Source organism: Branchiostoma lanceolatum, chromosome 1, assembly GCF_035083965.1.
Source record: "Branchiostoma lanceolatum isolate klBraLanc5 chromosome 1, klBraLanc5.hap2, whole genome shotgun sequence".
Lineage (NCBI taxonomy): Eukaryota > Metazoa > Chordata > Leptocardii > Amphioxiformes > Branchiostomatidae > Branchiostoma > Branchiostoma lanceolatum.
The window spans coordinates 35,730,551-35,754,913 of NC_089722.1; the positions used below are offsets into that span (position 1 = coordinate 35,730,551).

General features: G+C 40.4%; 1 protein-coding gene across 2 annotated transcripts in view; it reads left to right on the forward strand.

The window, feature by feature from the left end:
• Positions 1-23,836, forward strand: part of LOC136421263 (high-affinity lysophosphatidic acid receptor-like) — a 40,543-nt gene extending 16,707 nt beyond the window's left edge. For both annotated transcript variants that reach the window (XM_066408503.1, XM_066408498.1), the window contains exons 2-3: positions 3,718-16,031; positions 16,582-23,836. In XM_066408503.1, coding sequence (XP_066264600.1) covers positions 4,528-5,679 — 1,152 coding nt within the window. In that variant the 5' untranslated portion in view covers positions 3,718-4,527 and the 3' untranslated portion in view covers positions 5,680-16,031; positions 16,582-23,836. The remainder of the gene's footprint in view (positions 1-3,717; positions 16,032-16,581) is intronic.
• The last annotated feature ends 527 nt before the right edge of the window (positions 23,837-24,363 follow it).

The following is a 24,363-nucleotide window of genomic DNA, read 5'->3' on the forward strand; positions in this document are numbered from 1 at the left end:
AGTTTTTAGTGTTCGACGGACGTCACCCGAGATTCTCATTGGAAATACGGTCGACGCTCGGGCGATTTTGAAATTCGGCGAGCTTCGGGCGATCTACAAAGTCGGCCGACGCTCGCATGAATTGTGACGCCGGCTTTAGAGCTCTGCAACATTGGCCAGGTCAAAGCTATGCTAAGAAACCTTAACCCTAGACAAGCCAGCAGCCCCGACGACTTACCAAACTGGGTCCTTAGCCTGTACTGCGAGGATCTTGGCCCAGTCATCTGCCATCTGATGAATGCGTCTTACAACACGGGCATCATGCCATCAGTATGGAAAACAGCCAACGTCTGCCCTGTTCCAAAAACAACACACCCAACCTGCAAGAAAGACTGGAGACCGATATCCCTCATCTCCACCCTGGGAAAGGTGCAAGAGAGACTCGTGTTGAACAGACTCCTTCCCTTAATGAAACCCTGGATCAAGGACCAGTTTGCATACATGCCAAAATCGTCAACCACAGCCGCACTGCTAAAGGCGTATCAGTCCTGGCTAACTGACCTTGACAACAAGCAACCATCGGTTGTACGAGTTTTACTCGCCGATATGTCTAAGGCTTTCGATAAGGTTGACCATGGCATCCTTCTAAAACACCTTACAACCCGTGGCGTCCCTACAAGAATGCTCACATGGATTCAGAGTTACCTGTCTGGCAGGAAACAACGTGTCGCTGCCAATGGTCAGTTCAGCAGCTGGAAAGATGTGACCTTCGGAGTCCCACAGGGGGGAGTTCTGTCACCTTACTTATTCCTAGTATACATGTCTTCTCGAACTACCATACACGCAACAACTACAAATATTGGATACGCAGACGATATAGGACTGTCCAGATGCATGCCCTGTGTCACCGCGGAAACGGACGATACCATGCAGGAGGAAACCGCTCACCTAGACTCATGGGCAACACAGAACAACATGGTCATGAACGGCGACAAGTCATACGAACTCAGAATATGCTTCTCTAGAATACCTCCAGTCCTTCCTCCCCTTATACTGGGAGGGAAAGAAGTACCCGTTGTCACATGCGCCACCTACCTAGGATTCAAGATGACCTCAAACCTTAAGTGGGATAGCCATATTTCACATGCGACAAAAAAGGGATCACAACGTCTCCACTACCTTCGCTTACTTGCTAAAGGTGGTATGCCCCCAGATGACCTCACTACAGTGTACACAACCCTAATCAGATCCGTGCTGGAATATGCTAATGTGGTGTACGTCGGATGTAACAAGACACAGTCAAAAACACTCGAATCTGTCCAGAAGAGAGCATCGAGGATTATTAACAGGAATGGAGGTATCCAGACGACAGCCCGCCTGCCAGCGCTCAAGTCTAGATGTGACGAAGCAGCCTTGAAACTCTTTCAGCAGATGTGCTCTGAAGACCACCCCTTGCACTACATGACAGCAAGCAATCGGCAACGACAAACCGGCAGAACTCTCAGAAACCATAACCATAGAACTCTACCTACTTGTAGGACCGAACGGCTGAAGAACTCGTTTCTGTTTCATGCCACAAAACTGTATAACCAGTCTCTTTCGTAAACTTTTTAACGTGTAACTTGGTGAAAACCATCGTTTTTAAAATGTATTAATCTTCAAATCATCCTAACATGTATATTTGTGGCTATTTAAACACGTCATACCTGTCCGACGGTTTATTCTTGATGCCACGCACACAAGCTTGGAATTATATTATTGTTTCAAGGACCTTTTAGATAGACCCATTAGAAGAGCTACCACCCCACATCTACTTGGTTTTGGGCAGACACCAGGCCAAGTAAAGTTACACAAATGTCATGTGTCTTCCAGGGGGGAGCGCTGCAATTTAACCTGAATATATAGACATAATAGCAAATTGAAAGGGAATTTCAAATTTTTCTCATTAATCATGAAAAGAATGACCTGATTTGCATCTCATTATGTTAATCATAACATCACTAATCGTTTCTACCTGCCGAAAACAATTAGGATCCTCCAAACCCTGCTTTAGCTATCCTCCTCCAAAATAATAAAATGCCCCCTGTAGTACCGTAGGAACCCCCCAGAAGATCTATCTTCAAACTTAACCTTCGTTTCCCCAACCCCCAACAACCTACTAAATTTCATCATGATCCATTTAATTACTCTCGAGTTATACCACCAACAAACAAATTGACAAATACAAAAGGTCCACTACAGCGCCAAAGGAACCCCCCAGAAGACCCATCTTCAAACTTGACCTTCCTCTCCCCAACATAAACGTACCTACCAAAAATCACCAACATTCGACCTTGTCTTCGAGAGTTATACAGCCAACACCATCATTCCACAAATCCCGACCAAAAATATACCCTTCTGCCTCACAGCGAAGGCAATAACACTATACATGTACATTACATATTGAAATCAAAGGAGCAAAGAAACGATGTCGTTGTGTGGTGAGAACTGATAGAAAATCCAAGCCCTAATAGACTGATCCTGACTGTCCATCGCAATTAGCGGTTCGACCAATGAGAGAACTGGAAGGTCTCGACATAAGCAAGCAATGAGAGAGGGACTGCATGTCCGTCAAATATTTGCATTTTTATATGTTAATTTTGCATTTCTTCGTTTTGACGTAGGTGGGCGGGGCTATGGTATCAATCTATTTACACTAGGCGCGTGAAACTATAAGATCGCCATGTAGCTTATTTTTGTGCCGCTTTTGAGCACTTTTGATAAGAAATCCGCACGCAAATGTGGTAAACAGTGGCATTAAATGTCAATTTCATAAAGATTACAGCAACTAGAATATTTCCAGTTTTCAAACCTCATAAAATGCTCTGGGTGCCTTTAAAAACATACCATCAGAACACTTTATGGATGAATCAATGCCATTCCATATATTTTTGCCCGTCAAGGTCTTAAATTTTTTCAGTCATAGGAGGCAAAATCCGATGTTGCCACAATTGCTTGAAAATGATGCGGCCAGCATGGGCAGGGATAAGGTCCCAATTCGTGGCGGACAGGTGGTCGCCTTGGGCAGGCCGCTTCATGCTTACGCCTATGGGGAACATTTTCGGAACCGAGAAATAATGGACACCATGGCCAGGTGATTGCCTTGAAAAGGTGGTCGCCTTGGCAGGTTTGACGGTACAACCAAACCTGTATGCTTGTTTTTATTATGTGGATAGCTTAAATGTTACTTGATATAATGAAATGGTAATCATGCAGATCAGAATCTAATTTGCATAATCAATGGTGAAATTTTATAATTCTATTCAATGGTGAGACAGTTAAAAAATGCGACATATGTAACTGAGAAACAAAAGGACATTGATAGATAAAAGTTATGCAAATGAGGACCTAATTTTCATAATAAATGAGATAATACTGTCATTCAGTATTGGTAGATAACTGGAATTTCATACTTGTGGCATTTGCAAGTCATGTGACAGTGAACATAGTTACTGTTGAATATAAATTATTCAAATGTACGCCTAATTTGCATAATATGTATTTCATGGAGATTTGAGGTCTCCGAACTCTTGTTGTACATGTCATTGTTTTTCCTGTCTTCCTAAATCCAAACAATTAGGCCAAAAAACTTGGCATTGATGTTTTTGTTGGTTATCTTGATGTCATACTTATTTTTTTCCACGTTTTCCCTCTGGTGATTGATGTTAACACAAATTTCTTTCATCAATATTTTCACAGAAAACTGATGAGGCTGCCTTTGAAAATGTGTTCCACCTTACTTGTGCCATCAGTAATTGCAGAGAAGAAAGACCACAGTCAGGAATTATCTGGAAGGAGTAGGCGTTCCAATCTAAAGCAGCGAACACAGCATGACTTCATCACACCTGATAGCTAGGAAATTGATTGGATGTGTGACTTGCAGAGAAAGCCTGTTTCATCTCAACGTCAGGAGGCCAAATGCAATTGTGCTGATCTAAGAGAAAGATGTCATGACAGGCAGTTGCATTCAAAATCTGACCTTTCTAATTTATCGGCTATTGCACAAAGCATAGGTTTGTTGCAAAGGCATGGAGACAGGCGGATCAGGAAAGAGATTTTATTTCCTCAATGAATGAAAAGATGGAGGATACAAAGTGCCATGTAACACGTTAGGAGACAAGTAATCTTCTCATCCTAACAATGGGGACTGCAGACATATCAGAAACCTCTATCTGTCATATCATATTTAACATTCCCATGTACTTTGAAAAAGTCATTTTATGACAAAGAGATTGGGAGGGTGTTCTGTCGAAGAAGACTGTAGAGGAGACCAATGGCCCTGTAGGCTCGTCACACTGGTGACATCTCGGAATCATGGCGAAACCAATGACATTTCCATGAAAGGATGAAGCCCTGATGTTTCCTGTCTGTTCTACACCCAAATGCATTGAACAGTATTGGTGATATCAGTTCAAGTGTTGAAGAAGGTGAGACAAATAGCTGAAGACATTTTGTATCTACATGATGTCAAAATTGTGTGGAAGGCTTTGCAAAGAGTGAAGGAAAACAATGGATAACTCAAGGGAGTGGCCCTTTGTGAACTGTACCATGTGCAATATGAGCAATTGGAATTGGACAGATAACATTACAGATAGACCAAGTCCTGATGACGAGGAGATCACTACCTTGTCACCGTCACTTGTCGTTCTGCTGTCATTTCTGATGATCCTGATGATCATGATTACAGTCCTGGGAAACAGCATTGTGTGTCTGATTGTGTTCCAGAAACCTGTAATGCGATCTGCCATCAACCTACTGCTGGCAAACATGGCAGCAGCAGATATCATGGTTGGTGTACTGTCCATGCCGTTTACTTTGATTGCGCTCATTGCTGGAGACTGGCTCCTTGGAACGATTTTCTGCCAGATCCATGCATTCCTCTACACCATCTTTGTGATTGAGGGGATCCTCATCTTAGTCACGATCAGTGTGGATCGTTACATGATCATTGTACGACGTAAAGATAAATTGAACACAACCCGTGCCAAAGTGCTAATTGCGATGACATGGATTTTTTCCATCGCGATGTGCTTCCCTCCTCTGGTTGGTTGGGGTCATCTACAGTACCTCCCAGGACAGGCCCAGTGCAGGTTAGTCAGTACAGGCCTTGCCGACATGGTGTACTCACTGGTGCTTGTTTTGGTACAGTTCTTCTTCCCGTTCTTTGCCATGCTATATTCCTTCATGCACATCATCAGTACTGTCCGGAAGAACTCTATGCGCATCATGAACCAACCAGAATGCCTTGCTGTGACACAGTCCAGTCGGCTTGGCCTACAGATGGTCCAAGCTCGGGCCCGGAAGCTGAATGTTGACATGAGCTTCAAAACGAGGGCATTCACCACCATCTTTGTCCTGTTCATCATCTATGTGTTGTGCTGGGCTCCATATGCAATTGTGGAGGTCGTCCACGCATCATGGATGAACACCAAAGAGGTACGGGGTATGGTGACCTTTGACTCTATTGTGCTGTGGATCTCGTATCTAAACTCTGCCATCAACCCAATGGTTTACTGCTGGCGTATCAAGAAGTTCCGAGAGGCTGTAAGGGAGTTGATGCCATCACTCAAATTTCTGCCAAAGTTGCCCGGGCGTGTCCATCGCCGCATTCGTCCTGGTGCCATGTACGAGTGTAACGCAAGTGAGACATCCACAGTATAGTCACCAATGGATGTGTTGACCGTATACACGGTCACATCTATATGCAATGGCCTGATTGAGTAATTTGGTCAACCAATGAGAGAGAGCGCCTTTCAAATTTCCCAAACCGGAGCTGATTGTTTGAAATAGGCAATTCAATTAGGAGCACTTATCTGCCAGGTGCAGGGCCCCCTTTACCACCCCCTAGCTCCTGTCCTAGAGCTGTTAATGTTACATGTCGTCTTTGAACTGGAAAGGGCTATTAAAAGGTATGAACAATCCCTTATGTAAGAGATACATGTATTGTGTCACTCTGAAGGTAGAATTCAAATGTATGGTGGTTTGCCAGGTTTTGTGCAATGTCATTTGTAAGGTGGAGAGCCATATTTTGTAGTTGTCATGGTAAAATTGACATATTGACTGTGCCAAATCATTACCATTTATCATGTGTGTTGAATATCTTATGATACTATATTGTACTGATGATGATGATGATGATATTATACTTACTGATTTTGTAATATAACTTTACATGTCTCCTTGAAAACCTTTCTGAGACATAGATGTAAAAGTAATTGTTACAGAATAGATAATTGAATCTCGGTAGTAGTCAATGATTTTGCTTTAAGAGTTGTTAGTGATAAATACACAATGTGTCATGTACATGTAGGATGCAAAACATATGTACCTCTGATAGCTGTTTATCATAATGATTGCAATATGATTGCAGATACAACTTAGTTTTGAGATTAGTTGAAACTGCCAGTGTTTTGTGTTCCTCTGAGGTACATGTACCACAATCATGTACAATGTATTCAGTGATTTTGATGCCTGAATCAATTTCAAACATTATAGGATAATAGATGCTAATTGTTGTGAAGTCACAATCACAATATCAGCTAATCATTCCTATGATCTTCTTCAAGGACATTTGATTGATGCAACATCTATTTGTTGACATGTATCACTATGTTGCAACAGCTTAATATATACTATGTGTTGTGCACGTAGTTCTATGTGAGTTTTTAACTGGACATACTGTTCCAACATTTCTATCAGACACATGTATAATTATTTTCATGTTCCACACAGTTATGTTCAGTACCAGGGTGAAATGGCAAAAGTTGGCAGAAGTTGAAATTGGGTTAACGGGGCACACCTCAGTTCATCCGCGACCGGGGTCCAAGGTAGTGCGTGACAAAAAAGTGACGAAAGGGTTTCGAGGGGCAGGGTTTGAGTTCACATTTCTCATAATGTGCTTCGACTGATATTAGATACTAGCATGGCTGAAAAGCGTATGAATTGGTGTGGTTTTGGTGAAAATTACGTTTCGATCCGAGCCGTATTTCCATCCGCGTTGATAGTGAAATGTCCCTTGGCCCGAGATTGACCTTTGTTGTGTTCTGTGGGTGATGTTAAAATGCCTCACGCCGTGGTTGATTAGAGAAATTAAAGTACTAGAATTTTCTGTAAAATTGGCTCGATTATACCCTGGTTTTTCCTCTTTCTGACAACATCAGTCGCTACTGCTGCAAAGTTTTTCGCATCGTTTTTGACATGAAAGTTATAATTTTTTTCTTATAATTTAACAAAATTAGAGAGGTTGAAGAAACAAAACTCAGTTGGTCTTGTAGCAGAAGGGATAGGCTTTCACCCCATACACAGTTGATTTACTTTGGAATAATTCCCTGGAAGAGGCAGTACCTAGACTTGAGGGTGCGCAGCCTCCAATTGAAACCCCAAATAAACTGGGGTGTGCTCCCTATGTCAGAGAAGTTAGGAGTGACGTCATCCTAACTTCTGCCAGTGGACCGGAGGTAGCAGAAGTTGGCAGAAGTTAGTTGCGACATCATATTAACTTATAACTTAGAACGTTTATAACTCATATTAAACTAGAGTTCCAGGACCTCATACCTTTGCCAAATGATTTTAACCTTTATGACTGACGTATTTAGGAGTGTTTCTCATCAATCATAAATCATACCAGTTGATCGTCTTCAGCCAAATAACAGAAGTTGTCCAAAGTATGAGCTTATCTAAGAAGGTTATGGTAACATTTATCATCAAAATCTGATTTGCATAATTATATCCAATCATGCAAAGCATCACGTAAGCTATCTACATACCAAAAATCAAGACCATCCATCATGCCCATCTTGAGTTATAGTATGTTCTCATTAATTATGCAAATGAGGTCTTCATTTGCATAGTTGATATCTATTGATATTTCTCTCCTCAGTTACATATGTGACTGTCCTATCATGGAATTTGGCGGATGTATAAACTTTCCTCATTAATTATGCAAATTTGATATTTATTTGCATAAAAAGTATCCAATCATGTACATCATCACTCAAGCTATCTACTTACCAAAAATCAAGACCATACATCAAGCCCATCTTCAGTTATATTATTTTCTCATTAATTATGCAAATTGCTGATTTACATAATAAGTATCTAATCATGTACATCATCACTCAAGCTACATGTATCTACTTACCAAAAATCATGACCACCCATCTAGCCCTTCTTGAGTAATTCCATTTCAAAGTCTGAAGCAAAACCTGCTCCTGCAGTACCAAAAAAGCCGCTAGGGGGCCCAAACCTAGACCACTTACTCCCTGTCCAAAGAGCTATCTACCACTCAAAAATCAGAACCATAGCATGTCCAGAACACGAGATATCAAAACAGGAAGTTCCGCTGCAGTACCGTAACAAGCCACTAGGGAACCCAAAATCTAATCATTTCCATGTCTCATCAAGACCTACAAATATCAAGACAATCCATCCAAGCCCTCTCGAGTTATGCTGTACGTTACACACACACACACACACAAACAAATGCTACCCTCTGCATAACCTTCTTGGCGAAGGTAATTAGTACCACATAACTCAGATGTAATTTCACAATGTGTTGTTTTGGTCTGGCATTTGCATTATCATGTGATATATTACGTTAAATTAGACATGATTGATAATCATTTACAGCTGCAGTCAAATAAGTAAGTTAAAGGCTGGGGATTGGAAGCAATGTAGGTTATGTTCACCTCGCAGCAAAAGGACTATGAAAGCCATTGAAATACAACTTTGTATGACATTTATACAAATGTAGGTCTTTTGTGACATTTTTAACATTGATACCGTACATGTATTGCCCTTAAAGACATTAGAGGGCTTACTACCTGTCCTGTTACTATTTGTACAGTGACTTGTGCCCAAAACAGCTAAAATAGATAGAGACCAAAGGAATTGGGTAATAGAGTGTGCAAGTCAATCGATACACATGTTTTGACTGGTTAGCTGAAGGTGAGATGTATATGTAGTATCAAAATGTCTAACCTTCCCCCTGCTACTTGAACTCACAGCCAATAGTGTTGATGCCAAAAGGCAACCTCAGCAGGGAGAAGGTTCTGGGGTAGGGAATTTCCCGAGCAGCCTTCGTAACCCCTGCTTCTCCTAATGGGTCAGTGATTGATGTCTGAAGCTTTGATGTTTCTGACCTAGGGTGAAGAGATGCTGCTACTGACCTAGGGTGAAGAGATGCTGCTACAGTAAGAAATAAGTTCAGTGCTTTGATGAGTGGCCCCCTACGGCCTAATGCACTGTCAGAGCGAGTGCGTTAAAAAAAAAGGGTTAAACTTCCACTTGTAATCACTGTCCAGAACTGTTAACCTGAATTTTGGACTCATATGTCCATGTTCTCAAGCACAAAAATCAAAACTTACGCATTGCAACCATGGTCTGTCCCATATATAGTGAAAAAAGGAAGGTTTGTGTATTTTGGTTATTGTGTGGGTCAACTACTCTGACATACCAGTGAATTTTAGTATTGGTGCCATTGTGAGGACAAATGTTGCATGGATGTTTAGACAGCCTACTGTGAAACTTAGTATGGGTTGTAATAATGGTCTGTTAGCGGTAAATACATGTACAGAAATATGAAGTCGCTGTACCAATGATGAATGAACAAATAAATGTAGTGATGTGGACTAGTTTTAGTAAACTCTTGGGCCACAGCCGCCACACCAATTTGATTTCATAGTTCTTGGATATTTTGCAGGAAATTAATGGAGTGGGCAGGCAGAATAAAAGAACATGCATCCTGTGATAGACACAAACGCTACCACAGGAGCCACTAACAGTCCAGACTGGTTAACATTTCAAACATATTTTCCACTTTAGATTGATTCATTGACAAATGGAAAAAAAAGAAGGGTTTTCATGAACTGTTCATGCCAAAATTAGTTTATTTACTCTGAATGATACATGTGATCTCAGTGGAATCAGCAAATTTGCAAAAGTGACAAAGTTAAACTGTCCTCAGATTAGATCAGGACTGGTACAGTCACTGTGTTGTATCTGTGTTGTATCTCTGTTGTATTAAACTGGTTCAAAGATCAACTTAAGTCACAGCCACAATTGGTGGCAAAGTATTGAGTGCATCAATGTTAGAATGCATATTGGGTACTGCAAACATGAAGGAAAAGGCTGTGATGTAAAGAAACAGATCTTTACTATCTGGTAAATTTGTAAAAAATTGACTTTAAGTTACCAATAAGTAATGTTACCTCAACAGATTATTTGTATACATATAATACCTTTAAATCAATGTGAACCTGCTAGAACTGGGATAAAGATGAATGGGTATATTTTATTGTCATGAAACTTGAATGTCAAGCTATATTTTGGCTTTTTAGAGTAACTTAACTTTGATGTATTTTTGTATAGTGGAAATGTGAAAGTGTGATAAAATGGCCAAACTGAACATGGTTGGATTAAATGTTTGTTTGACATTATACAAAATGTATTTCAATGGAGGAGTATTTTTCTTCTGTGCTATTCTTTAATATCATTATCTATTTTTGAATACCAAATGATTTTAGGCACTGAATACAGAAAATTGCTTGCAATTAGGATGTTTATACAATGTCATGTATCTGGCATGACCTGCATTCTTGAAGGATACAACTGATGAAAAAATGTGATACAGTACTCCAACCAAGGAGGTTAACGTTACATCCCCCTATAATCTCCTTGGTCAAACCTGACCTCCTCTCAATGACAGAATTTACTCATCAATTGTGCAAAGTTAGTCCTTTGTTTCCTAATTACCTTCGCCGGGAATGTTATGCCTTCGGGGGAAGGTTATGTTATCAGTTACGCCAGCTGTAGAGTGGGCCGTATGTATGTCAAGATCATAACTTGAGAAAACTTTGACGGATCTTCCTGATTTTTGGTAGGTGAGTGGCGGTTGTGGAAATGAAGGTCAAGTTTGAAAATGGTTTACCTGGCGTTTTCCTACAGTGCTCCAGTGGACTTTTTTTGTTAGTGTGTTTGTATGTAGACAACATAACTCGAGTTACTGTTGATGGACCTGCATGATTTTTGGTGGGTACGTAGAGATTTTGAAAACGGTGGTCAAGTTCAAAAATGGGTCACCTGGCATTTTCCTGCGGTACTGCAGCGGGCTGTTTATGTATGCGTATTTGCTTATAGACAGGATGACTCGTGAAGCTGTTGATGGCTGTGCATGATATTTATTGAATAGGTAAGTTTATTACACTAACTTTGACTAAGTGGAAATACTGTAAGTCCAAGGCGGTTGAAGACGAAACACATTTTATCTCCAAGTGTCTATTTAACAGTGACAAAAGAACCGAATTATTTAAACAAGTTACCACGAAATACCCCTACTTCTACACACTCACGGATGAACAAAAAGCTACCTTTCTCTTGAAATCACAGAACCCACAAATAGTAGAAAAAGTGGGACATTTCGTCTTCCACTGCCTCCAAAAAAGAAGTCAAACCCAGCTAGTTTAGATAGAGCCAACAATTGTATTTAGTACCAGTAGCCTATTGTTACAACAAAGTCAGAGGCACAGTTTACTGACGCATGTATGTTTTTATCTTCGCCGAGTACTTGTACTCGGGGAAGATTATGTTTTCGGTTGAAAAATCTGTTGGGTGGGTCTGTATGTATGTCAGGAGCATAACTCAAGAAAGCTTCAATGAATCTTTATGATTTTTGGTAGGTGTGTAGTGGTTGTGCAAAGGAAGGTCAAGTTTGAAAACCGTTCACCTGGCATATTCTATCAGTACTGCAGCGGACTTTGCGTGTTTTTGTGTTTGTATGTAGGCAAAAAAAGTGACGGAAACGTTGATGGATCTTCATGATTTTTCGTAGATCAGAAGAGGTTGTAGGAACGAAGGTCAAGTTCGAAAATTATTAATCTGGCGCTTCCCTACAGTACTGCAGCGGGCTTTGTATTTGTGTGAGTTTGTATGTCGCCAGCATAACTCAAGGTGCTGTTGACGGCTGTGCATGATATTAAGTGGGTAGGTAGGAGTGTCAAAGAGGAAGGTCAAGTTCGATAATGGGCCTCCTAGCGGATATTTAAGGTACTGCAGCTGAGTTTTAAAGTTTGAGGTCGAATTTTCTGGAGGTGCCAGGCTCATGTTTTTTCAGTAATACATTGAATCTTGAACAGGGAATGAGTTGTGCAAGTTTGGGCCCCCTAGCGGATTGTTTGGACCTACAGTTGGCGTTTTTGTCGAAACGTTTGGAGGCGAATAACTAAAGAAGGGGTTACGCCAAAATTTATTACTCAAGCAACTGGATAAGATTTTGAAACAGTCAGACGTTTCAGACAGTATCCACTGTCTTTCGTCAGTGACTAACGATAGGACTGAGAACACCAGGTTTTATACCAAAACTCTGAATAGATATGTTAATGAGGTAAAGACAATTTAGGATGTCTTGAAGTAGTCTTCAAAAAGAAGATTAATTCAAGACAAAGTTTATGCCAATAGTTCAATTAGCTATTGTTGTTCTAGTACAACTAGAAGACTACTTCAAGACATCCTAAATTGTCTTTACCTCATTAACATATCTATTCAGAGTTTTGGTATAAAACCTGGTGTTCTCAGTCCTATCGTTAGTCACTGACGAAAGACAGTGGATACTGTCTGAAACGTCTGACTGTTTCAAAATCTTATCCAGTTGCTTGAGTAATATATTTTGGCGTATCTTATTACCTGGATGTCTAACCTTCATCAACGTAAAGAAGGGGTTGACGGATCGTCATGATTTTTGGCATGTAGATAGCTTAGGTAATGTTTTACATAATCAAATACATATTATGAAAACCAGGAGCTAATTTGCATAATAAATAAGGAAAGTTTATTAATCCGCTCAAAGTTTGTGGTATGGTTATGATTTTTGAGTGGTAGATAGATCTTGGGGCAGGGAGTAAGTGATGTAAGTTTGGGCCCCCTTGCGGCTTGCCGTTAACTGCAGTGGGCCTATTTGTTTGTAACTTTTGAGGAGGATAACTCAAGCAGTGATTGATGGATTATTCTTGTATTTGGTATATATGTACCTTAGGTGATGATCAACATAATGATATGCTCATTATGCAGATCATGACCTACTTTACGTAATTATTGAGGAAAATGTATAGCACTGCTGCACCATAGTACGCGGCATGTGATAGTACACATCTGGCGTCCAGAATCTAGGTCAACAGCTGGCGTCCTGAATCTAGGTCAACAGCTATCTTACTAGCTGGGCGATAGAAAAGAAAGGACTAAAATGTATCTGTTATGTTTGGTATGAAGATAGCTAGATTTAAAAATGAATCTGATGATTGCCGTTAGATGATAATTATGCCAAACAGGCCCTAATTTGCATGATTAATGAATTTTTTTAAAAATCTGCAGAGTTCTATGTTTGGGCGCGTTCATATGCATTTAAGTCCTATTTCAGTCTTTGTGAAAGCTTGTATCAGGGGGATATTGTTCAGTTACTAGGGCTAACCCATAATAGCTTTAGCCTTTGGGTAGCCCTGGCTGTACTTATCTACAGCCGAACAAACAAATCAGAAAAATCCTTATTACCTGGATGTCTAACTGTTATTGACATTCCATGAGAGGACTTTTAGACCTGTGGCATATCAAGCCACTGAGAAAGAGGAGAACATTGATAGATATTGTTTAAGCAAATAAAGACTTAAATTGAATGGTCGTTGAGAAAAACGGCTATGTAATGTCACATTGGTAAATGGTGGTAATTTGGTACTTGCATCTGTCGGTACAATTCATATTATTTGGCGAAGATATGAGGTCGTGGAACTCTAGTTCCCTATGTTTTTACCATGTATTTGCAATTAGCCCACGGGCATGAACTTGCAATAAACTTCTATTAAAGGGGAAGGTCAAGTTCGATGATGGGCCTCTTAGGGGGTACTTTGTTGCTACGGTCATGATTTTTGTGTGGTAGATAGTCCATGCTACGTTTGGGCCCTCTAGCGGCTTGTTTGGAGCTGCAGCGGGTGTTTTTAATTTTTTTGTTTTGACCTTTGGACATGAATAACTAGACTTATGGTCAACGGATCATCTTGATTTATAGTATGTAGATAGCTGGAATAATGCTTTACATAATCAAATACCCATTATGCAAATCAGGTGCTAATTTGCATTATTAGCAAGGAACGTTTATAAATCTGCTGCCTTTCAAAATAGGACACTCAAACATGTGACATATAGCTGAAAAAGAGAGAGGTATCGATAGATACCAATGATGCTAATAGCTACCTATTTTGCATAATTAATGAGAAAATACTTATTGAAAATACCACAATAGTAAATGATTGGAATTTCATTTTTGTTTCATTAGGAAGCTAAGTAAAGGTGAACGATATCAGACAAAAATCATGCATGACAAGGCCTCATTAACATAATTTATAAGGAAATTTCTACAATGGGCGTAAGCTTCTTACTGTACGACCTGATTTCGGGAACGAGGCCAGCTGGGGTTTTGGCTGCTGTACTGGCAACTGAATGGCTTATTCCGCTTGGCGATGATTAATCACGGATACCTTGCTGCCACTGACAAGGCCTGTTTCCCCGACTCTGGTGGCCATTAATCACTTCTCCAGGCAACACCTGCAGGCCAGGCTGCTGCAACATGGTGCAACCACGGGGGTATCACTTACATGACCGTCTGCCCGGGATCGGGTCATCATGATTTTTGGTAGGTAGGTTGTGGTTGTGGGAACGTAGGTCAAGTTTGAAAATGGTTGACCTGGTGTTTTCTACTGTGCTGTAGGGGACTATTTTCGTTTGTGTCTTTATATGTAGACAGCATAACTTGAGTAACTGTTGATGGATCTGCATGGTTTTTGGTGAGGTCGTAGAGATTTTAGAAAAATAGGTCAAGTTCAGAAATGTGTTACCTGACATTTTCCCGCGGTACTGCAGCAGGCTGTGTGTGTATTTGTATTTGCTTGTTGACAGGATAACTCGAGAAGTTGTTGGTGGTTGTGCATGATATTTAGTGGATGGGTAGATGTCTTTAAGTAGTAGGTCAAGTTCGGTGATGGGTCTCCTAGCAGACACCTAAGGTACTGCAGCGTAGCTTGAAAGGTAGAGGTCAAATTTTCTGCAAGTGCTACGGCCATCAATTTTATGTGGTAGGTAGTACATACCACATGAAGTAAGTCGTGTTCGGTTGTGCCCCCTAGCGGCTTGTTTGGAGCTGTAGTGGGTATTTTTAATTTATTTGTTTTGACCTTCGGACATGAATCACTACAAACGGGGTCAACGGATCGTCTTGATTTATGGTATGTAGATAGCTTGATTGATTCTTTACATAAACGAGTACTACTTATGCAAATAAGGAGCTAATTTGCATAATTAGCAAGGAAAGTTTATAAATCCGCTGCATTTCATTATAGGACTCTCAAACATGTGACATATGTAGCTGAACAAGAAAGAGGTATCGATAGATATCAATAATGCAAATAGTTAACTCATTTTCATAATTGATTTGAAAATACTAAAATACCATAATGGAAAATGATTGGAATTCCATTCTCGTGGCATTAGGAAGCTAAGTAAAGGTGAAAATTATCAGACATTAATCATGCATGACAGTGCCTCATTAACATAACTTATGAGGAAATGTCTACAATGGGCTTCTTACTTTATGACCTGATTTCAGGGACACTACATTTGTATGTCCCCACTGTGGTTTGGGCTGCAGTTCATGTAAACATACAAAAGTAGGTTATGTAAACATTTATCAACACACTAGACACATACATGTATACTAGTCCTGTACCACCAAATGAGTTTTAAAGTCTTGGATAAAGGCACTCTCCATAATAAGCCTTGATCATTTGGCGAAGGTATGTGTTCGTGGAACTCTAGTTTGCATTTAATTCTGTGACTGTCTATCTCTGCTTAAAGCCATACACAAGACCAGAGGAGAGTGTTATTTTCTAAAAGAATTTAAATCTTATTTGTATGAATCTAGCCATAGATTTGTCAAAACCAAGTGGAGTGAACTGTTGCACAAAGTAAAGTTAAAGGTGCCCTAAGCGATTTCAGGGGGTGAAACTTGACAAATTCTGGCGTAAACAATTCTGTTTGGTGAAGTTGAAATTGACATTTACTTCCCCATATTAGCACATCTGCATCATTATTTCATACTTTGGGCATTTGAAAATAACACAGAAGCAAGCCACAAAAGGAGTATTTTATTTATTGGGTCCCCCCAAAAATCAGCCCAGAATCCAGCCGTAACCGTTTTCTGTCGACAATTTTCGGTAACTTCCGGCCGCGTGACGTCACAATGCCCAAGCACGTTGAGCCATGACTACGTGATTATTTCTTCGGAAGCGTTCGGGACTTATCGGTCAGAATCGTGCATGTTCGGAAGATTTGAAATGATGGCTGGCCTCCAAGTGCTCAGATTTTCAATGAGTTCCCACCACACAACGACATTGCATTTTTGCTCCATTATGGTCGATATGCGATGGGATAATGTTATCTAAACTTACTATGGATAGAAATCAGAACAAGATTGATTTTGAATATGTGACTTTCAGCGCCATAATATTGCTTAGGGCACCTTTAAAGTCGTAGAGGTACAGTCTGTCTGACTTACTGACAGTGCCATACACTATCTTATGTGGACATTTGTTAATGGTGTTTCCTGTGTCGCTCCTCCACCATTGGAAGAATCTGACTACAAATCTAATTTGCATAGTATACCATAATGAGACTGGTGCATCATAGTGTGGTTCCTATTACAGTGTAGGCATAATCATGATGCCCATATTTTCGTTTTGTACAACCACATTTTTGTCAGCACAAAATTGTGAAGAGCAGAATGATCTATAATATACATGTAACCAGCTGCTATGTCGCGTGCCTGTGAAACTGGTGTGTTAAACCGAAGGGTGGTTATTCCGGCTAAATAAAATCTTTAAATGTTGAAACACTAAGAAGGGTTTAGGTTTATGAAGATCTCGCATTGTCGAGATCGTTTGTATAACAGGTGAATTTAAACATTTAAAACCACATCGACTTATCTAGCCCATATTGTATGGATTTCATATTGCTATTCGCTGTTGCTGCTCTACTATCAAACACATCTTAATTGCCATAGTGTAGATTATAGCTACGCAACTGTCTGAAGTCTGTTGAGAACAACTTGTTCCATTAGGAGTCTGTTTTGTTTGATTTAAGGAACAAACAAGGAGAAGAACAGGGATTATCTTGCACAACAATTTGACACCAGCATGTAGAATACACTGCCTACATGTTGACCTAAAAACCACCAGACGTTCACACTAGTCTGTCCATAAGGTGTCCTCGTATATAGGTCATCATAGTAGATTGAAAGGGATTTTCAACTTTTCCTCATAAACTATGTAAATAAGGCTCTGATTTCCATTGAATGCATGTCATCATGTTAATCATCACTAAACGTTTCTACCTGCCTAAATCAATTAAGATCCACCAAATCCTGCTTGAATTATCCTCCTCCAAACTGTAGATAAAAAATGCCCACTGTAGTACCGTAGGAACCCCTCAGAAGACCCATCTTCAAACTTGACCTTCGTTTCTCCAACCCCCAACAAGCTATTAAATTTCATCACGATCCATTTAACTGATCTCGAGTTATGCCACCAACAAAGTCAAACCGACAAACAGAAAAGGTCCACTGCAGCACCAAAGGAACTCTCCCGAAGACCCATCTTCGAACTTGACCTTTGTCTCCCCAACAGAAACTTACCTACCAAAAATCACTAACATCCGTCTATGGCATGATGCCATCAAGAGTTATATTGCCAACACCATCACTCCACAAATCCGGACCAAAAATATACCCTTCTGCCTATGGTGAAGGCAACTACCCAAACACATATATAGGTTCATACAGAAATGCCATAAACACCGTCTGGTTTATCCAGGAAGAAACATTCCAAACAATCAATACATAAGGCCACGCCAATTTAATTTGTTGCTTCTCGGATTAACCTGTCCTATTTTTCCCATTTTGAAAAAAAAGATTAGGTCACTATACCCATTCACAAATTTTAACTCCCAATTTTACTATTTGTTCAGTTGTAAAACTCAATAGCCACCAAAATAGATTATAATAAAGGCCTGCACATACCTAAAATGTGTGGTAATATTGATCATAAGTTATACTTTTTCATATATTTAAACTATTTCTCAATATCAATCCATATATTACATGGCAAAAGGTCATTTTGTTACTGAAATTATAGTAGTACTAGATCAAAGAAAGGGGTGCATTGCATAAAATTAGCCATACAAAGCTGAAAATTTGAATAATCCTCTAGACTTATTCTTTATGTTATGTAAACCCTTATCTTCACCCCAGACTATTTGCAAACAAATTTATTTTTATTTTATTTTCGCCCTGTTGCTCCAATGTTTTTATGAAAAAATCCGAGAAGCAACAAATTAAATTGGTGTGGCCTAATAACCATTACGAAACATAACGTTAACATCCGAACAACAAAACATAACGACAGAAACAAAACAACAACAAGATTGGCAATGAAAAAAATACATTGCCATGGCGATGGTAGTTGTTGTTTTCATTTTTACTGTACCCTGCTTAGGGCGCTGATACTGAGATAAGTGGTGCTGTTCATACGGGATTTCCAACGAAAAGGGCTGATGAGTACCTGTTCTGTTGGACAAATACAGACACACACACCCACACACACCCACACACACAGAGAGGGACAGGCTTTTTAGCGAATGCCCACAAACGCCCACTCTGGCGAAGTCCGCGCTGCACGAATCTAATTTTTTTTGCTCGGAATATGTTCAGGTTGTGCTCCCATTAATTAATCCTGAGTTTCAAGTCAATCCATCGATCCGAAGTTAAATAAAGCGAACTTGAAGATTCTTACCTGGCTTTTTAGCGAATGCCCAGCAAAAAAGGCTTTTTAGCGAATGCCCAATATATCAGCCAAAATATCGGCCATCGTGACACGGGCGCTAAATCTATCACCACAAACATGTTTAACAAGTTGTCCCCTGAATGCGTACTCAGTTTCCGTGCTGTACACGCCTGTAAAGTCACTTTATTTTACGAAATACACGGCGCGGCCCGCGGCACGTATACGGGGTAGAGGCCTGTCCCAAATATGCAAATGAGCCGCCATATTGGATTTTTACGTCCGGGGCCGTGGATTCCCACGCCGTGTATTTCGTAAAATAAAGTGACTTTACAGGCGTGTACAGCACGGAAACTGGGTACACATTCAGGGGACAACTTGTTGAACATGTTTGTGGTGTTAGATTTAGCGCCCGTGTCACGATGGCCGATATTTTGGCTGATATATTGGGCATTCGCTAAAAAGCCTTTTTTGCTGGGCATTCGCTAAAAAGCCAGGTAAGAATCTTCAAGTTCGCTTTATTTAACTTCGGATCGATGGATTGACTTGAAACTCAGGATTAATTAATGGGAGCACAACCTGAACATATTCCGAGCAAAAAAAATTAGATTCGTGCAGCGCGGACTTCGCCAGAGTGGGTGTTTGTGGGCATTCGCTAAAAAGCCGATGCGACACAGAGAGAGACAACGACAGCCCAACTACATTCTATCATGCATAATCCCACCACCAGAATGAACATCATAGACAACTAAAAACAACACTCGGTGCTCACTGCTTGGGTTCCCACCACAACAATGACCATTCTACTCTGACAGGTCGGCTGTTTACATCAATGCCACATTAGCCAAAATCTGCAATTATTACAAATTCTAACATCATACTTATCCACTTACAAACATGCAGACACAGCACACGCAATGCAACAGCATCCTTTGAACACTTATGGCACATGCCCCATAGACATCAGGAAGGTGAATAGGCACGATGTTACTACATGGATAGCTAGTAGCTTAGGACTTCGTGCCAGGAACTTCCTGCTGGCTAACATTCCAAACACTCCAGGACCTACATGTATGATCTAAAAAAATAGCTGCATGACACACATTCTATCCTCTGCATTCCTGGCGTACCCCTGACCTAGATACCAATGGAATACCAGAATGGGCATGGATGACCCACATTCCACCATTCCAGGACCTGAGGTCATGGGGGGCTAACATCCAAACATACCAGACTGTAACCCAAGGGAACCTGGATGACAAAACCAGGTCCCGGGACAAACATCCAAACATACCAGAGACGTTTTAATTTTTACTGTGCCCTGCTTAGGGCACTGATAGGTGGTGCTGTTCATACAGGATTTCCAACGAAAAGGGCTGATGTTCTGCCACAAATACAAACACACTCACTGACCTACATGTCAGTGGCCCCCCTGAAAATCAGTGCCAAGCCACTGTGGGAGCTACCCCAGTAAAAGAATACAGAAATAAATAAATGGATCGGAGTGGTCATGTATACATAAACCTGACACATCTGGTCCACAGATGTGGTTGCCTGTCTAGGTTTTCTGTTCCCAGGGGGGGCTGCATTGCTTTCTATCCTTTATACTGCTGGCTAACATTCCAAACATTCTATTGGCTTAAAATGCTTGTGCAATTCCTATAATATTTTCAAACAGCACCCCATACTATACCATTTGGCTCGCCACTAAGGTGTCGCCAAAAAGGTACCAACGACACATAACAGGAAGTCTTTTCAAATGATTTTAACGAATAGAGTTTGCGGGTGTTTGGTATCTTAGCTCCTATCTCAGCGATATATGAACTCAAACCAGTTCGATTGCTATCTGTGAGTTGTGCATTTATTGATCCATACAATACTCAATACTAACATATAACGTTACAGGTCTAGGATAACAGGTTGAGCATACAATGTACATAGATAGATACTAGCTAAGGTATATCAGGTCTAGGGTTACAACACAGGGTCTATATGGACTAACTGTTACGGATACAATCTATAACGCAAGGGCTAACTAAGAGTAAGAGGTGAACATACCTTGGTCCAAGGACCGCAACTCCAACTAACTTCTTAGACAAGTACATCTTCCATGCTCAACTCTGGTAACAATGGGTAACTATCTGACTGGCTGCTCTCACCAGCCAATGCTGGCTAACCTATGTAAGCTCCTCCTCCATAAGGTCTAGCTACTAATTACACTAATTATGCATATAACAACCTACTGAACATCATGTATGTTATATGATCAAGCGGCACATGAAAGCTATAAATAAGTGATAAATTGTCAAATGTTCCAAAGGCCATCAAAGCTATAAACTAGAAAGGCAACATTTGCGAGCAAATACAGTATGTTTAGCCATACTCCTTGCCATGCATAAAATGGACTGTCCCAAAATAACAATGGACCATTCTGAAATACTTCCACTAAAAAAATGGATCACCCCAGTCCAAAATTGAGTTTAAAAAGATAAACCCCAGGGAAGAATGAAGTTTTCCATAGTATACATAGTGATATATATGAAGATTTGACAGGAGAAGAAGGAAATTACCAAAAACAACATATTTCAGCGATAGTATGGGTGATATATAAAAAGTGACACCCCTATGTTTGAATGCATGATTAAATAGTATACATTTTGGGTTGAAAATAACGAAACGAAAAAATTGTTTATTTCAAAAATCGTTTTGAAAGGCGGTAATGCCAAACATTTGAATGAGGGCCTGTGTACATGACCGAATTCTTGCCATACTTTGTACCATGTACAATTGTCGTGCAATTAAGTTCTCCTTCTTCTTCTTCATGACCAAGGCAGACACATGCCAAATTTTGCATCATTTTGGTTAAATACATAGGAACTGGAGATGTGTATCTTTGTTAAAAAAAGAGTGAACAAAGCCATGTAAGCACATTTCCTACACATTCCCATATCACATTTGGTATGAATACTAGCACACCTGCGCCAGAAATGCAAGGTAAATTGATTAACTCAATTGGCCAATCAGGTGGTTGCAAGGCTCACAGGCAGGCCAGGTGCACTTGGGGTCACTGACCTTTAGGTCATATGAGGAATGGTTGCAAGGCTCACAGGCAGGCCAGGTGCACTTGGGGTCACTGACCTTTAGGTCATATGAGGAAAATACCCAATGTTCACCCAAAAAACACTACCTTTGTACCAAATTTCAGGTCATTTGGTCTAAAAATAACAGAGATGAATTGATTTGAAGATTTGACAGAAGAAGAAGGAGAAGAAACATGGGTAAAAACAATATGTTGAGCCATACTACTACTAATCGTACTAGGTATGGCTAAACATAATTACCCACGCCCTCCCTGTGACATCACATCCCAACAGATGACGTAGCGAGTCTGTAACACCCCATGACGATCACATTCCAACTGAAGCAACATTTCGACCCTGTGACGTCACAATTCAAAATGGCGGCCACCACACAAGCCAACGGATTCAAGATAGCAGAACACAGTTCCCGGCCTATGGGAATTTCTATAGTTAAGGACCACAAAGTGACCGACATCGATGTGGAGTGGATAAAATAATAGTAGGGTGCAATACAAAATCACGACAAAGGAATACATGTATGTTGAAGTGGAGGGTACAATCTACAAAATAACTGAAAACCAAAAAAACTTGTGATTTTGTAAAAACCCAAAGGGGCGAGGGCGCCGATCCCGGGATTCGAACACGCTCTGATCCCGATCCGCTTGGGAAATCCAACACGCTAACCACTAGGCTTAAAGGTTCGGACCAGTTAGACTGGTCAGTTGGAGGCGCTTGAACCCCACTGTTACACTACTCCCCCTTTTCTTTTTAGACTCGTCCCGAGTCTCCGAGTACGACATCCCTGTTTGGCACTCTTTGCCCTTACTCACAGGGCCGGTGTGGGGACGCCGCTCCCCAGGATTCAAACTCACACCGATCCCGATCCGCACGACTTGGGAATCCAACACGCGTCTCCGGCCAATGCCAATTCCACACCAAGTCCCATAGTTAAAGCATAGGGGGCGCTTATAGCGGCCGTTGCCATGGAGACGGTGATTTCACCATGAAAAAACTGGTGTATTCCAAGCGAATCAACATCACGGAGAATTTACTGTGTGCTGACACCTCAACATAGGGTTCGCTACGCACACAGACACCCATCCACACAAATACGCGATCAGTCAGACCAAAACAAGAGTTCATAGACCTCATGTCTCCATGAACTATCCTGTTTATGCAAATGACTTACACATTTACATAATATATGCTTGGTCATAAACACCTTTATCTAACTTACACATTTACACATGTTGCAATATTGACAGTCCTATAATTTTACAATTAGATGAATTTGGGTGTTTTTGCATTAATTATGCAAATTAGGAATTCATTTGCAGAGATGTAAATAATGATGTGCAAATTATGCTTATTGGGACTTAATTTGCATAACTAATGAGGAAAATCTATATTTGCAGTGTTTTCCATTATAAGACTCAAATGCATGTAACATGTATCTTATGGTAAGTATGACATCAACAGATACCAATTATCCAAATGAATTCCTAATTTGCATAATTGGTATCTGTTTCATCATGCGAATATAAGTCTGACTACGTTTAGTTAGTTACTTCAGGGAGGTTTCTTTTGTAACCTTGGTTACGCAGTCTAATGCGTTTTCAGATATGCGTACATTAGCCTTAGTTGGCCATGGTATTTTGCTAACAACCAGTACTACTGTAAAGCTCAGGCATGATATTTATATGTAAGTAGTTTCAATCAAGTATTTTTTTGTAAAATGACTAGTAACAATGCGTGCAATTCTGTTTAAGGCTAAGTGTTTCAATGCGTTCTGTTTAAGGCTTGTTTTGTTGCCATATTTATTGTGTTTCCGTGCAAGTGAATCATGCCAAATAAAGTGTTTTGAAATTAGTATTGGTTCGTTTGCTAATCAGTATTTTGAAATTCAATATTTTAAGATTCAATAAGGAAGTAAAATTTGTAATTTCAGGTAGGCAAATGAGTTCCCGGGTGTCAGGTAACTTGTCCGCACTCGGTCTCAGCACTCGGTTTCCAGTGCTGACGTCGAGTTCTCCAGTGCTGAACTAAACTCAGCACTGGTTTTCCAGTGCTGAACTAAACTCAGCACTGGTTTTCAAGTGCTGAAGCCACTTTCCGCACTGGAACCGAGTGCTGAAAAAGGAGAGCGTGGTTTTCGTAGTTTTGCCCCAAAACTATAGCCCGTTCACACTCATTTTTTTCAATCGCGATTGAAGTATAATCGCGATTGAATCGATCCGATCGCGATTGATTTTTTCAGTGTGAACGCTCCCAATTGCGATTGGAACGATCCAAAACGATCCAATCGCGATTGGATTGTAACTACCTCCGGAGGTAGTTTGATTGGATTAATCGCGATCGGATCCAATCCAATCCTATCAAATTTTGAGTGTGAACAC